The 14,703-nt window shown below is 46.4% G+C and overlaps 1 protein-coding gene across 1 annotated transcript in view; it reads right to left on the bottom strand.

Annotated features, from left to right (window-relative positions):
- Positions 1-14,703, bottom strand: part of LOC137532512 (NACHT, LRR and PYD domains-containing protein 12-like) — a 124,298-nt gene that overhangs the window by 95,584 nt on the left and 14,011 nt on the right. The window contains exon 2 of the mRNA XM_068253087.1: positions 3,374-3,521. Within this exon, the coding sequence (XP_068109188.1) occupies positions 3,374-3,377 (4 nt within the window). The 5' untranslated portion in view covers positions 3,378-3,521. The remainder of the gene's footprint in view (positions 1-3,373; positions 3,522-14,703) is intronic.

Genomic DNA, 14,703 nt, shown 5'->3' with positions numbered 1-14,703 from the left:
ACTGTACATGTGCAGAATGATGTTTGCCACAGGAGTGCAATCTGAGGTGCATGCGGGGGTGGGGAGGCAGTCAGGAACTTTACCGGGGCTTACAGCAGTGCATCAGAGAGGCAGTAAGAACGCAGAGGGAGCTGACACACTACAGGGGACTGGAGGAAGCCCCAGGTAAGTGATATTACTTTCATTGCCTCACATACACTTTACGCCTGTCTGAGTGCATTAGATGCTTTATCCATTTGGAAGCCCATAGCTGAATTTGTTTATATGCTGAACTTTGTTTGTAAGGTGAGTCGCGTGTTATACACGGGGAAAACTTGATAAATGATTTACTTTCAGACAAATCTGGATTTGGGCATATAGTATAAATCATTTTGGGTTGTTTTCAAAGTGCTTTTAATTTTTTTTAAACTACTTCCAACAGTTTATACACAGTGATGTAAATTTTGTACATGGAGACAATATTTTTATGTATGTATGAAAAATTGAAACTCGAGTAATTTTAAGTAAGGAACTGCCTGTACTGAAGTGTGCTTAAAATGTCTTGAAATGGAGCCCACAGCATCAATAAAAAAAGTAATGCAATTTACTTGCATTACTGATTTTACCCCCAATTTTAGTACTGATGGCTCATTTTGTAAAGTAAAAACAAATGGGTGTGATAAAAAGCGTCTTAAAACAGCTTAAAAACAATAAATAACATGAGGTAGCTTACCTCAATGACGAAATCTCTGTAAATACACAAAATATTTTTTTATTTAGCACAGGCAACGCGTTTCACGGGTCTGGGCCTACTTCCTCAGGCCAATAACAGTGCCAAATGAGTGAAATCATATGGCGAAGGGAGCCTCTCTCAGAGAGGCTCCCTTGAGATAGGATCCCTTCGCCATATGATTTCACTCATTTGGCACTGTTATTGGCCTGAGGAAGCGGGCTCAGACCCGTGAAACGCGTTGCCTGTGCTAAATAAAAAAATATTTTGTATATGTACAGAGATTTCGTCATTGAGGTAAGCTACCTCATGTTATTTATCGTTTTTAAGCTGTTTTAAGACGCTTTTATTACACCCAGAGCGCCTCTTTCCCCCATTTGTGCTTAGTATACCCCCGTATTCCTGTGATCCGAGGTTTGGAAACAGACCACCGGTGGTTTCCACCACGGTGGACTCCTGTTTCTCTTTTTTCTAGGAGAGCGACCACATCCAGGTCCTGGTTAGGACCACCCCGAGTGGAGTCGAGTTTATTGTCTCCACCTGCTTCCTGTGGTCCGTTGCCCTTTGCAACCCTCCTTTGTGAGTAGCATTTTTGGGATCAGTGAATAATGGCGCACAGCGCCTATGCATAAAAATGGTGCCGCATTAAAAAGATACGCTTATCGCCATTTATCGTTAGTACTGCATAATAATGGCGCACAGGGAAAAAAGAAGAAAAACGGCACACACTAACGTTATTTATCAATAGTGGCACACACTAACGTTATTTATCAATAGTGGCACACACTAACGTTATTTATCAATAGTGGCACACACTAACGGTATTTATCAATAGTGGCACACACTAACGTTATTTATCAATAGTGGCACACACTAACGTTATTTATCAATAGTGGCACACACTAACGTTATTTATCAATAGTGCCACACACTAACGTTATTTATCAATAGCGCCCTACATAAGCCAAACTGCAGACGTTATTTAACTGCAAAGCGGTGAATGGATTTAATGTAACCATGTCAAGGTTAGGGTTGGGCACCACTGGGGGGTCTTAGGGTTAGGCACCACCAGGGGGGTCTTAGGGTTAGGCACCACCAAGGGGGTGGTTAGAGTTAGGCGCCACCAGGGGGGTCTTAGGGTTAGGCACCACCAAGGGGGTGGTTAGGGATAGGTACAGGGAGGGTTCTGTGTGAGAGTAGGGTTAGGTATAGTTACAGTACAATATACACCAGGGGGGTGGTTAGGGTTAGGCACCACCAGGGGGGTGGTTAGGGTTAGGCACCACCGGGGGGGTTTAGGGGTTAGGGATAGGTACAGAGAGGGTTCTGTGTGTTAACGCTAAATAACGATAAGGCTTTAATGTTAAATAGCGATAAGCGGCAAATGGATTAGCAGCAACACTGTGCGCCATTATTCGCAGGCACCATTTTCAGATGGATGCGCATTTTTTACCACTTATCTTTACTCTTTGCCTCATACATATTGCACGACTGGGCTCCCGGTTTTGTGTCTCCTGTATCTTTTCTCTAGGGTGCAGAGCCACCCCGACTCCAATTCCTATATTTGTAATGTAAACTTGGCTGTGGAAAACTTGCATTTAGAACAGAGGTAAATTCTGTAATGCAAGAACAAATCATGAATACCAGAGCCCCATTTTAAGATATTTGATTCACAACTGAAGTGGTATATGTGCTTTATGCAATAATAGGGACTAAAAGACTATATAGGTGTTAAACTTCAGTGGAGGTCTGTTGTTAAAACTAAATAAACATAAAGGGCGCATTCACACTAGAGGTGTTTCTTGGAATTTTTAAGTGCAGACGATTTGTACAAATTGCCCTAAAAGCGCTTTCACTATGCTTTCCAATGAGAGAGTTATCACTGGGGCGTTCTGTTTGCTTGCCGCTGACAAAAGTGCTGCCTTCCCATTTTCAGGGCGATTTGTCCTGAATGGAAGGCAGGGCAGCCATCAGGGGGGTACAAGAGGGACAGTAGTTTGGGGCCCATGAAGGGTCTGGGGCCCAAACAGTGGCAGTGCCACTCGAGCCTCTGCTGGCAATTCTACCGTGGCATAGGAGGAGTTGTGTGGTCATCTCCCTCTTCTCTGCTGCCTGATTAGTGAACACGCATCAATGCAGGGGAGAGGGCGTTATGGGCGACAGGCAAGTTGCTTTGACTCTACCCCACAGACAGTGGCTCTGTCTGTCCCCACACAATCTACCTATCAGATCATTGTTATTTGGTGTGAGGAGGGCCCTGTAAATTTGCCAAGTATGGGGCCCAGAAAATTCTGATGGCAGCCCTGATGGAAGGTAAAGGGAAATCGCAAAGCGCTTGAAAAAGCTCTTTGTGCAGCGATTTCCCCAGCGCTTTCATGAATAAATGCATTGTATTTATTCATTCCCGGGGCAAAGTTATACCTTCTTGACTGATGTCATGAAGTGATTTAAATAATTGCTCTGCTAAAGTGCTTTCAAAAGCGCTTATAACACACAGAGCGATTAGAAAATAAATAATTGCTCAGCGCGGGCGATAGCGCGAGCACAACGCAGTGTGAACAAGGCCAAACTGAAAATGAAAGTGAACTGCCCGTGTACACCAGCAATAATGAAATCCATGTAAAGCAAAGTGACAATGTGCACTACCAGCTTCAGAACACTTACCCATATGCAATGTTAGCTATTCACCACTGGATGGCGACAATGTACCTTCCGGCAGCTGTCCTGCAACAATTTCACATAAAAAATCTCCTAGGGGAAATCTGTATTCAACCTTCGGAATCAATGAGGGCGATTGCTGGTGCAATAATATCTGTATTATAGAAAGGTAGAGGTTTAAAACAAAACCAAATCGGAAACAGATCTAGAGACCTGAGAATAAGCAATGGGGAGAATGCATAGGAAGGATAGCAAAATAAGCAGTACTTCCATAGATACAGGGTGCTGCATTCAATTAAAATAAATAAATAAAAGCAAACAGTAAATGAGTGGATACCATGACCACTGCAGAGCTAACCCCTTCCCCCGAGACTGCCAGGCAAGGTCTGGTACCCTGGAAGTCTGAGACACGCCCCCTGCCGTAAAGTAATACATCCAATAGCCTGGAATAAAGCTGGCAGCAAGTTGTAACTAAATGAAAATAGGTATAAAATAATTAAATCAGCATCAGAAGAGAACAGCTTTGATTACAATCAGGGTTGCTCGTAAACTACGCCAGTGCAAATCTACGCATCGTAGTCCGCAACTACGCATCGTAGTTCATAGACAAAGTTTAAAAACATTGTGTACGTATTTCCGCGTAGTCGTAGTACCGCCATTCGAAGCTTCACTCGCTACGCGTAGTTGATGTATGTATTGCGAAGTCAACTACGCGTGCGGTAACTGCATCTATATGGGTCATTGCGCAGAAATATTATTGCCCTTCTATACGTATACAATTCCGCATTGGAAGGTGGAATGTACGCATATATTAGTTCACCCATGCGCATATTTAGCGGATTATTGTGGAAATTTTTCCGCATAAGGGCATAAGCGTCCGCATACACTACGCTTCGCACTATGCGAAGCTTCCGTATTTTCATGCGTAGTCTGCAAAATGCAAACGTAGCGAAGTTTCTGATTTCGAAAACGTAGTTTGCGAAGCGTAATTGCGTAGAACTATGCGTAGTTCCAACGTAGCGAAGTTGGCTGACTACAACCATCCCTAATTACATTGACCAGCATTAGATGTTGACATTGTTCAGTCATATAGGCTGTCTGCACTAGCGTATCCTGGTCACAGACTGAGAAGAGTGACTGGGAATTTATTGGGAGGATTCAGCTGGAGATCCAACCCCAGTTGCATGGGCGTTACACCCATGCAACTGGGGTTGGATCTCTAGCTGAAAACTCCCAATAAATTCCCAGCCCCTGCAACCCCGGTAATTGCAGGGGGGGCCTGGGGGTTTTGGTGGCCCCTCCTCCTCCAATCTGCATGCAGAGTATGCAGGGAGTGTTATATTTGCCTGCTTCCAGTGCCGCGGATCTCCGTTCATCACGGCATCAGCACTCTCTGCTGCCCTTCGCCGAGCTCCCGATCATGTGACTCGCATCGGTCATGTGATAAGGAGCCACTAAATGGTAACAGACAGTGTGCTGTGATTCAAGGAGGAGACCCGCAGCACTGGAAGCAGGTAATATATTACACTCATGTGATGTCCTGAGGAAGCGTCACATGATGTGAAACGCATAGGTGGGAGGAGCCAACCACCGCAGTCAGGCCCGGCCCGCTCATGAGGCGGGGTGAAACATTTGCCTCAGGCGGCAAATTTCCAGGGGCGGCACCCGCCCGTCCGCGACAAGCTGGAGGGGTAGCTGGCAGGACGGGGGTATTGGGCCTAGCGGTGGGGAGGGGGGGGTTGGACCCCCCCCCCTCCCTCGCCTGGGTCCCCCGATCTGCACTCCCCTCCAGCCTTAAATCGAAGCAGCCGCTATTTGTAAGAGGCACGGGCGGGGAGGACTCACCTCTTCCTCGTTCCAGCGTGCGCTCCACTGACGTCACTTCCTGCAATGCTGCAGGGGGCGGCGGCGGCAGCAATTTTTTCAAAATTTGCCTCAGGCGGCAAAAAGTCTAGGGCCGGCCCTGACCGCAGTGCACGATTGCACGTGTCCCCACTGCCGTTTGCCGATGACCACTGGCTGGACTTTGTCTGATATCCGCTGCCAGTAAAAGCAGAAGGCGCACACATCGCCAGCACCGCGTGCCATGACAATGGAGGTGATTGCCTGTGAAACTACTCCGCTCGTAGAGACTGGGACCTTACCTTGAAGGTCAAGGTACAGCTCCAGCATTAGTGTGGGTGACCTGGCAACCTGTTACACGCCGAGAGACGTGAGGGCACACAGCGGCGGAGTATCGCAAGTATAACATGATTCTTTATAATCATTACTGGCAAGAGGAATATGAACAGTACTGCATTGCCTCTTTCAAAGTGACAGTAACAGTAATAACAGTAATATACCCTCACCACATACTGTACATATTTTTTTATAAAAGTGTTTACACTTTTATACAAGTGTTTTATTTTGTTAACTATTGGAGGGTAGCTAAGGGGTTAATTAAAGGGGTATTTTATGTTTTTTTATTATTATTATTGTAATGTATGTAAGTGTAATTTTACTATTTGGCCACTAGATGTCCACCCACTTGCTGTGCATACTGTTACGCTAACAGGAAATAATGTGTGTATGTTTTACTTTCATTTTATCAATGACCAATGGCATCTCATTTATGCCGGTGATCATTGATCATTACAGGCACTTAGAGTGGTAAATGGGAACTGTGTTCCCATTTACTGATCTGTGTACTAAATGCATAATGACGTGAACGTGCGCGGGAGCACATGCAGCGACGATCGCAGCGAGATACGTGTAACTATGCCTCTGGAGCTAAGATGAAGTCTCCGGGGCCGTAGATATACTGTAGCATACTGGTAATCATTAACTGGTTAAACTGGATCCTTTGGATAATTGGTAGCCAATGGAGAGATTGGCAAAGATAGGCTGCCTCAGAGGAGCGGGAGGAGAGGTGGATGAGGCGGGCAGCAGGTTCTTCATATACTGCAGAGGAGAGTGTTAAAGTCAAGACAGGACAGGAAATGTACAAGCATTTTAGTAGCCTTCTGCGATAGGGACGAATTCTGGAAATATATGTTTGATCTGGAACTAGCAGGAGGTTGTTAATGTGTTAAAGTCCAGAGTTACCCCCAGACAGTGAGCTTTACGTGTTGAGGTAAAGGGCATAACCTTGCACGTTTACTGAGCAAGAGGTTTCTCCTGCTTCTGGACTCCTCTATATACAATACACCCTGTGGCCCTAAACTCACCTTCCCTGGATAATACATAACGCTGCAGAACAGGAATCTATGGAGGGTGCTGTTAGTGTCACCCTAATGGTGCCCATGCATAGTACAATTTTTTTCATTTTTTTGATTAGATAATTTTGTTTGATTACTCCGTTAGGCCGAATATAAAGATTTTTCCAACATGTTCAACGGGATTTATATTGAAAAAACAGGATAACCGTTTAATTTTTCTTGATCGAAAAAAACTGAGGCGCCAGGTGCTACCCGGACATGCTGCTGTTGTGTACTCCTATTCTTTATTGCCTGATGAAGCGGGTTTAGGCCTGCGAAACGCGTTGCGAATACCCCTTGGAGTGTACCAATAAACATACCCTGTCTTGAATGAATACACAGCTCATTGTGTCTGCTTGCAGGCAGGGCCGGTTTAAGCAACAGTGGGGCCCCAGGGCAAAATAAACAAATAAACCTGCCCCCCCCCCCCCCCAACAGATACCCCAGAACAAAAATTGGCATTAAGGGACCTTTTTTGCAGCTGGTATAGTCAGGGTGTGAAGCCCCAATCGGTCGGAGCTCCACATTCTGGCTATCCCAGCCTGCATGGGGGACAAGGGGTTAAAAAGTTTCAGGAGGGGGGACCCCACATAATTTTTTTTTTCAATTCCCACACTCTAAACATAAAAAAAAAATTGGGAAAACAGGAAAAAATGCCAGGGATCTTCATACAGCCATATTGCGGCTGTATAGCGATCCCTGGCCAAAGCGCTGCGGCTGTGTATGGACCCCCTGGAAACCCCGTCAGGAAATGTATTGTGCTTTCGTTTGATGCATGTAAAATTACACTACCGTTAGGTTTGCTACTAAAAGTGACATTTACCGCATTTAAAAGTATGCTTTTTTCCTTCGAAACTTTAAAATCGATTTTCTTAAAAACTATAAGGTCTTTTTGAAAAATTGTTTTTTCCTTTTATTCCCAATGATCTCCTTAACATATCCTGCAAATTTAGGGTTTCTAGCATTTAAGGTGGATTTGCTATTAACCATTAAAGTCGGCAGGTTTTTAAATGTGTATTTTTTTTCCTTTGAAACTTTAAAATCGATTTTCTCAAAAACTATAAGGTCGATTTGAAAAAATTTTTTTTCCTCTTGTAGCCACTGGGGGCCCCTACAAGCTCTGGGGCCCTGGGGCAGCTGCCTCCTTTGCCTCTATGGTAGCGCCGGCCCTGCTTGCAGGAGGTAAGTCCACCACTGCCTCCTAAGCATTTTTAAACTTAATTGCTGATTTTATCCTTTTTACCGCCTCTGTTCTCCACTACTATATGATCGAAAAAAAGATTTTTTCTCTTTCATTCAATTTGATAGTTTTGGTCGAATAAACAGGAAAAATCCAACGTTTTTATTGTGTAGTGTATGGGCACCATTAGAACATTCCCCTGGGAAGCACCACAGTGCACACAGGACGATCTCATGACCAGCAAGGCCTTATACAGTTATACAGTTTTCACTTTACAACATACATCTGTTTTTGTTACCTTTGTACATATTTTCCATTAAAGAACATCTGTAATGAAGAAAGTTCCCCTGGTGTGTACTCACCTGGGGTGTGGGAAACCTCCGGATCCGATCTAAGCTTCCCCCGCCCTCCTGGGTCCCACGGCGGTCTCGCTGTGTCCCTCCGAACAGCGAGGATGTAAATATTTCCCTTTCCAGCTCCAGCGCAGGCGCAGTATCGGCTCTCCGCTCGGAGATAGGCGGAAATAGGCAATCGCTGTCGGCCCGCTCTACTGCGCAGGTGCAAGTCTCCTGAGCCTGCGTAGTAGAGCGGACCCGACAAAGATTGGCTATTTTCGCCTATCTCCATGTATATATTGCACAGCGCGACAAATTGTTGGCTGTGCATTCAGTGGGCCGCAGCGAGACCGCCGTGGGACACAGGAGGATGGGGGAAGCCTCGATAGGATCCAGAGACTTCCCCCACCCGAGGTGAGTGCCCCCCAGGGCAGAGTTCCTCAACCCTGTCCTCAGAGCCCACCAACAGCACATGTTTTGTAGAAAACCAGAAACATGCACAGGTGAGGTCATTAGTGTCTCAGCAGAGCCGATTAACTACCTCTGTGGATTTCCACAAAACATGCCCTGTTGGTGGGCCTTGAGGACAGGGTTGGGGAACTCTGCCCCAGGGGACCTTTTTTTCGTTACAGAATCTCTTTAATGCTTAGCAAAGGCCATAGAAAGAAATCTGTCAAAAAGAGTCATGACACATGGCATGCATTCAAGAATCAATGTATTATACGATTAGCACCAGTTTATAAAACACGACATTCCTCATATTGACAGTCTGGAGTCAAATTTATTCCTTGAAATTCGGTTACTCAATGCCTTATTCTACTAATATGCTAGTGAACCGTTCTGCCTTGACTACTGCAACTTCTTCCTCTGTGATCCACCATCAAAATACTGGCACCTCTCCAACTCCCACTGAACTCTGTGCCAACACACACACACCACACACACATATATATATACACACACACACACACACCCCACACCACACCACACACACACACATATATATATATATATATATACACACACACACACACACACACACACACACACACATATATATATATACATGCACACACCACACACACCACACGCACACACCACACACACACACACCCCACACCACACACACACACACACACACACACCACACACACCACACACACACACACACACACACACACACCACACACACCACACACAGCCCACACACACACACACACACACACACACCCCACACCACACGCACCACACACACACACACCCCACACCACACACACACACACACACACACACACACCACACACACCACACACACCACACACACCCCCCACACACACTCACACACACCCCACACCACACGCACCACACACACACACACCCCACACCACACGCACACACACACACACCACACACACACACACACACACCACACACACCACACACACCACACACACCACACACACCCCCCCACACACACACACACACCCCACACCACACGCACCACACACACACACACCCCACACCACACGCACACACACACACACCACACACACACACCCCACACCCCACACCACACACACACATATATATATATATATATATATATATATATATATACATTTATTTATAACTTTCCCCTGTGAGCCTGCATGACCACGCCCACCTCTAGCACAGTTAAGCATATAAATGAGCGGTGCTCATAGTTCAGTTAGTAGCTAGTAGAAGGTGAGGTGTTTTTAATTTCATTTCTGCCATTTAGTTGACCCTTGGGCTTTTGGTATGGTTCCCACTAGAACGCTGATTAAAACTAGCATTTTTGCCTGGTTAGAGTAGGACTCACCAGATTGGGGACACTTTGGCGCAGTTGGTGAGCTTAAGCGCGTTAAAGCGTAACCAAGAGCCCCTGTCACTGTTTTCCTGTTGTGTGCTGCACCAGATTGGGGACACTTTGTGCTTGGCCTTTGCTAAGCATTAAAGAGATTCTGTAACGAAAAAAAGGTCCCCTGGGGCAGAGTTCCCCAGCCCTGTCCTCAAGGCCCACCAACAGGGCATGTTTTGTGGAAATCCACAGAGGTAGTTAATCGGCTCTGCTGAGACACTAATGACCTCACCTGTGCATGTTTCTGGTTTTCTACAAAACATGTGCTGTTGGTGGGCTCTGAGGACAGGGTTGAGGAACTCTGCCCTGGGGGGCACTCACCTCGGGTGGGGGAAGCCTCTGGACCCTGTCGAGGCTTCCCCCATCCTCCTGTGTCCCACGGCGGTCTCGCTGCGGCCCACTGAATGCACAGCCAACAATTTGTCGCGCTGTGCAATATATACATGGAGATAGGCGAAAATAGTCAATCTCTGTCGGGTCCGCTCTACTACGCAGGCACAGGAGACTTGCACCTGCGCAGTAGAGCGGGCCGACAGTGATTGGCTATTTTCGCCTATCTCCGAGCGGAGAGCCGATACTGCGCCTGCGCTGGAGCCGGAAAGGGAAATATTTACATCCTCGCTGTTCGGAGGGACACAGCGAGCCCGCCGTGGGACACAGGAGGGCGGGGGAAGCTTAGATCGGATCCGGAGGTTTCCCACACCCCAGGTGAGTACACACCAGGGGAACTTTCTTCATTACAGATGTTCTTTAATGGAAAATATGTACAAAGGTAACAAAAACAGATGTATGTTGTAAAGTGAAAACTATATAACTGTATAAGGCCTTGCTGGTCATGAGATCGTCCTGTGTGCACTGTGGTGCTTCCCAGGGGAATGTTCTAATGGTGCCCATACACTGTACAATAAAAACGTTCGATTTTTCCTGTGTATTCGACCAAAACTATCAAATTAAATGAAAGTGAAAAAAATCTTTTTTTCGATCATATAGTAGTGGAGAACAGAGGCGGTAAAAAGGATAAAATCAGCAATTAAGTTTAAAAATGCTTAGGAGGCAGTGGTGGACTTACCTCCTGCAAGCAGGGCCGGCGCTACCATAGAGGCAAAGGAGGCAGCTGCCCCAGGGCTGCAGAGCTTGTAGGGGCCCCCAGTGGCTACAAGAGGAAAAAAAAAATTTTCAAATCGACCTTATAGTTTTTGAGAAAATCGATTTTAAAGTTTCAAAGGAAAAAAAATACACATTTAAAAACCTGCCGACTTTAATGGTTAATAGCAAATCCTTAAATGCTAGAAACCCTAAATTTGCAGGATATGTTAAGGAGATCATTGGGAATAAAAGGAAAAAACTATTTTTCAAAAAGACCTTATAGTTTTTGAGAAAATCGATTTTTAAAGTTTCAAAGGAAAAACACATACTTTTAAATGCGGTAAATGTCACTTTTAGTAGCAAACCCAACGGTAGTGTAATTTTACATGTATCTAAAGAGAGCAATACATTTCCTGACGGGGTTTCCAGGGGGTCCATACGCAGCCGCAGCGCTTTGGCCAGGGATCGCTATACAGCCGCAATATGGCTGTATGAAGATCCCTGGCATTTTTTCCTGTTTTTCCCCCCAAAAATGTTATGTTTAGAGTGTGGGAATTTTAAAAAAAAATTATGTGGGGTCCCCCCTCCTAAAACTTTTTAACCCCTTGTCCCCCATGCACACTCTCCTTCCTGCTCCTCTGTTCACTGCTTACCTCTGCAAATCCTTTCCCTGGTTGCCACTCTTTCTCTCTCTCTCTCTCTCTCTCTGGCGCCGTTCTCTCTCGTATGCCTCTTCCCCACCTGAACCCAGGGCACCCGCGTACATACACAATTTTCACAATGCAGATAGGATTCCCATTCATTATAATGAATTGGAAATCACAATGCATTTGCGTATTTTTGTCGGAAACTATGAGTTACAATTCCGCAGTGAATCACAACACATGCATGGGGACATCAGACAGAGCAGTCTTTGCACCTCTGATGTCATTATGGAATGCATTGCATCACATGCTCGACAAGCATCTGAAATGGCAGTATGTGTGTAAGAGGCCTTTCTCTCTTGCTAACACCCGGAAGTCAGGAGATTTGCATATTCCCACCATGAACAATGCCCACCTCTTTCCTGCAGAGAAAGGATTGGAGTTCCCCTGTGTCTGTTGTCTCCTCTCAGATCTTTTTATTGTGTTTACTTTTTAACGTTTCAGTTGGAAATAACCCAACAGAATATTTCCATGTATTCCTTATACGACATGAGATGACTCACCTGTCTATAACAACCCTGCAGCTGCCAGTAACAGTTAAGCCATCCAGCACTAATAACACCAATAACTTGTCTATGACTCTTCCTGCCTGACTCACCTGCTGAACTCTACTTTTCATGTATTTCCCCTTTTATTGCCTCTAACCAGGGCCGGTTCCGTCATGAAGCAAGGTGAAACATTTGCATCAGGCACAAGGATTTCAGGGGCAGGAATGGAGTGGCTGAGGGTGAGCAGTGTGTTTGTCACAGACTCACAGCTAGCCAGTGTGCCATTGTGTTGAGCTGCAGCATGTCATGTGAGAACATTAAATGAAGCAAAGTAAAATGTTGGGTGCTGTGCGATCATTCCAAATCAGAAGGGGGGGGGGGGGAACTTGAAAGTTTGCGTCAGGCAGCAAAAAAGTCTAGAACTGGCCCTGCCTCTAACTCGATTCTCCTTTTTGGGCACCTCCTATAGTCTCAGTCTTCTTTTTTCGGCCCCTAGGCCAAGTATGTTGGTGTGCAGCAGCGCCCCTCCCATTCCATGCATAGACCCCTCCTACACATCTACAGCAGCCAGCCCCTCTCTTTCATGTACAGCTCTCTTGCAGCATCAGCTTCCGTTTTTCATGTGTTGATATCTATTTGCAGCGTTCTCTTTCATATGTAACAACTCCTTTTTCACATCCAGGTGCGCCCCTCGAACTGCAGCCTTTCTGGCGTTTCCACAAATCCGACCCTGTCTTCTATACTTGTGTACACGTCGCCGGTGAGTTGGGCGCAGCGTGAGCCAATTGACAGCTTATCCCGCTGCGGTTCAAATTCCCGGTGGTGTTTAATACTGATCTCCCTCCGAGGTGTATCAACTCTAAGGGAGATGTAATTCGGGATCCGACGATCACCAGAACCCCAAATTACCCTTACGCACCCTGCGCAGTATAACATTGCTGCTATAGCAACGTCTAGTTTCAGTGCTCCCCCATGTACTGAAATAACTTGCTACGCTATACTCTCCTCTTGAGTCTATAGATTCATTGGGTTTTAGCCTATTTGGAGAGCCGCAACCCACAATCAACCGTGCAAGAGGTCTGGCCAATCCACTAAACGTATCCACAGTGTTGGCCTTAGTGGTGACCCACTGCTTTGAGTACAATACTATTTCTAGTCCCACTTATATTAAACCCCCTGGCGGTAACCCCGAGGTACGCTCGGGCTAGCCACTGGAAGTTCAATGCAGAGCAATGGAGCGCAGCGGGCGTTTTTACTCTCCTCCTGGGGGATCCAGACTCTGGCAGCCATTCTACTTCCTCTCCATGGAGGCTCTGAATCACTCTGGTGAGATCGCCGTCAGTGATCTCACTACAGACTTACAGCGCCACCCAGAGGACGGAGGGAAAATTGCAGCGCTGGAGCCCAGGGAGGCAAGTAAGTGCTGGGGCTGCTGCTGGCATTCTGGCAGCATGATTTTTTTTCCTGATTTTAGGGTCTGAAACGTTCAGAAAAGACCCTAAAATCTGGAAATAAACATACTGCCAGGGGGGTTAAGAATAATACCCCATGACGTGTTTTTTTTTTTTCCTTTTGCTTGTTCAGAGGTTTTCCTCAACTCTCAGGAATGGGCGCCTCATGTTTCTGGCAATTTAGACGGCACCACAGGCTGCAATACAATATGCAGTTATGGTGGCACCAAGATTGTAGCTGGCGTTTGGCTATGGTATAGTCTGATTCTGCAATTTTACCCATAATGGGTGCCTGGCTATAACACTGCCAAGTGCTGTTCAACTTTAGTGGTTTGGCTGTCAGGCACTCGGCTATACATTGGGCACTGGGATTCAGCTACAGCGGGCACATGATCGGCAATGGTATACATATTATAGCCAAGCACCAGGGCTTTTAGCATCAGGGATTGGCTACAGGAGGCACATAGTTCGCTTTGGGTGCTGGGCTATAGTGTAGCCAAACATTGAGGAGATTAATAGTTAGTGTTGAGTGTAGGTAAGGGGAACTGTAGTGTTAGGCATAGGTAGGGGCAGGCTCGGACTGATCCACCGAACCACCGATGGTTGCATTGGTGGGCCCCGGCCGCCCTGCCTCCTGGGGGCCCCCCAGAGCTGAGGAGGTGGGCATAGCGCAGGAAGGGGGGAAATTGTGTACAGAGTGGCGGGGAGGGAAGTCTCCCCCCCTGTCACAGGAGCCCTAGTGGCTGACCGCACTGAGCCTTCTAAACGGTGCCAGCGCACAGATCGTGCGAACTCTGGTCGCAGTCAATGCGCAGGAACCGTTAAGAATTAGCCGCAGACAACTCAGAAGGGAGCCTGTGAGACACGGGTAATAACAACGTCACCTACTGGTTCAGAGTAAACTGCCACCACCGCGGTTACCATGGGACCGTGGAGCCCACTAACTGACTGACTAGTCCTGCGAATAAAACGGTTAA

This window comes from Hyperolius riggenbachi, chromosome 1, assembly GCF_040937935.1.
Source record: "Hyperolius riggenbachi isolate aHypRig1 chromosome 1, aHypRig1.pri, whole genome shotgun sequence".
NCBI lineage: Eukaryota > Metazoa > Chordata > Amphibia > Anura > Hyperoliidae > Hyperolius > Hyperolius riggenbachi.
Note: the sequence above shows the minus strand (reverse complement) of the source record. Positions and strands in the feature narration are given on the sequence as shown.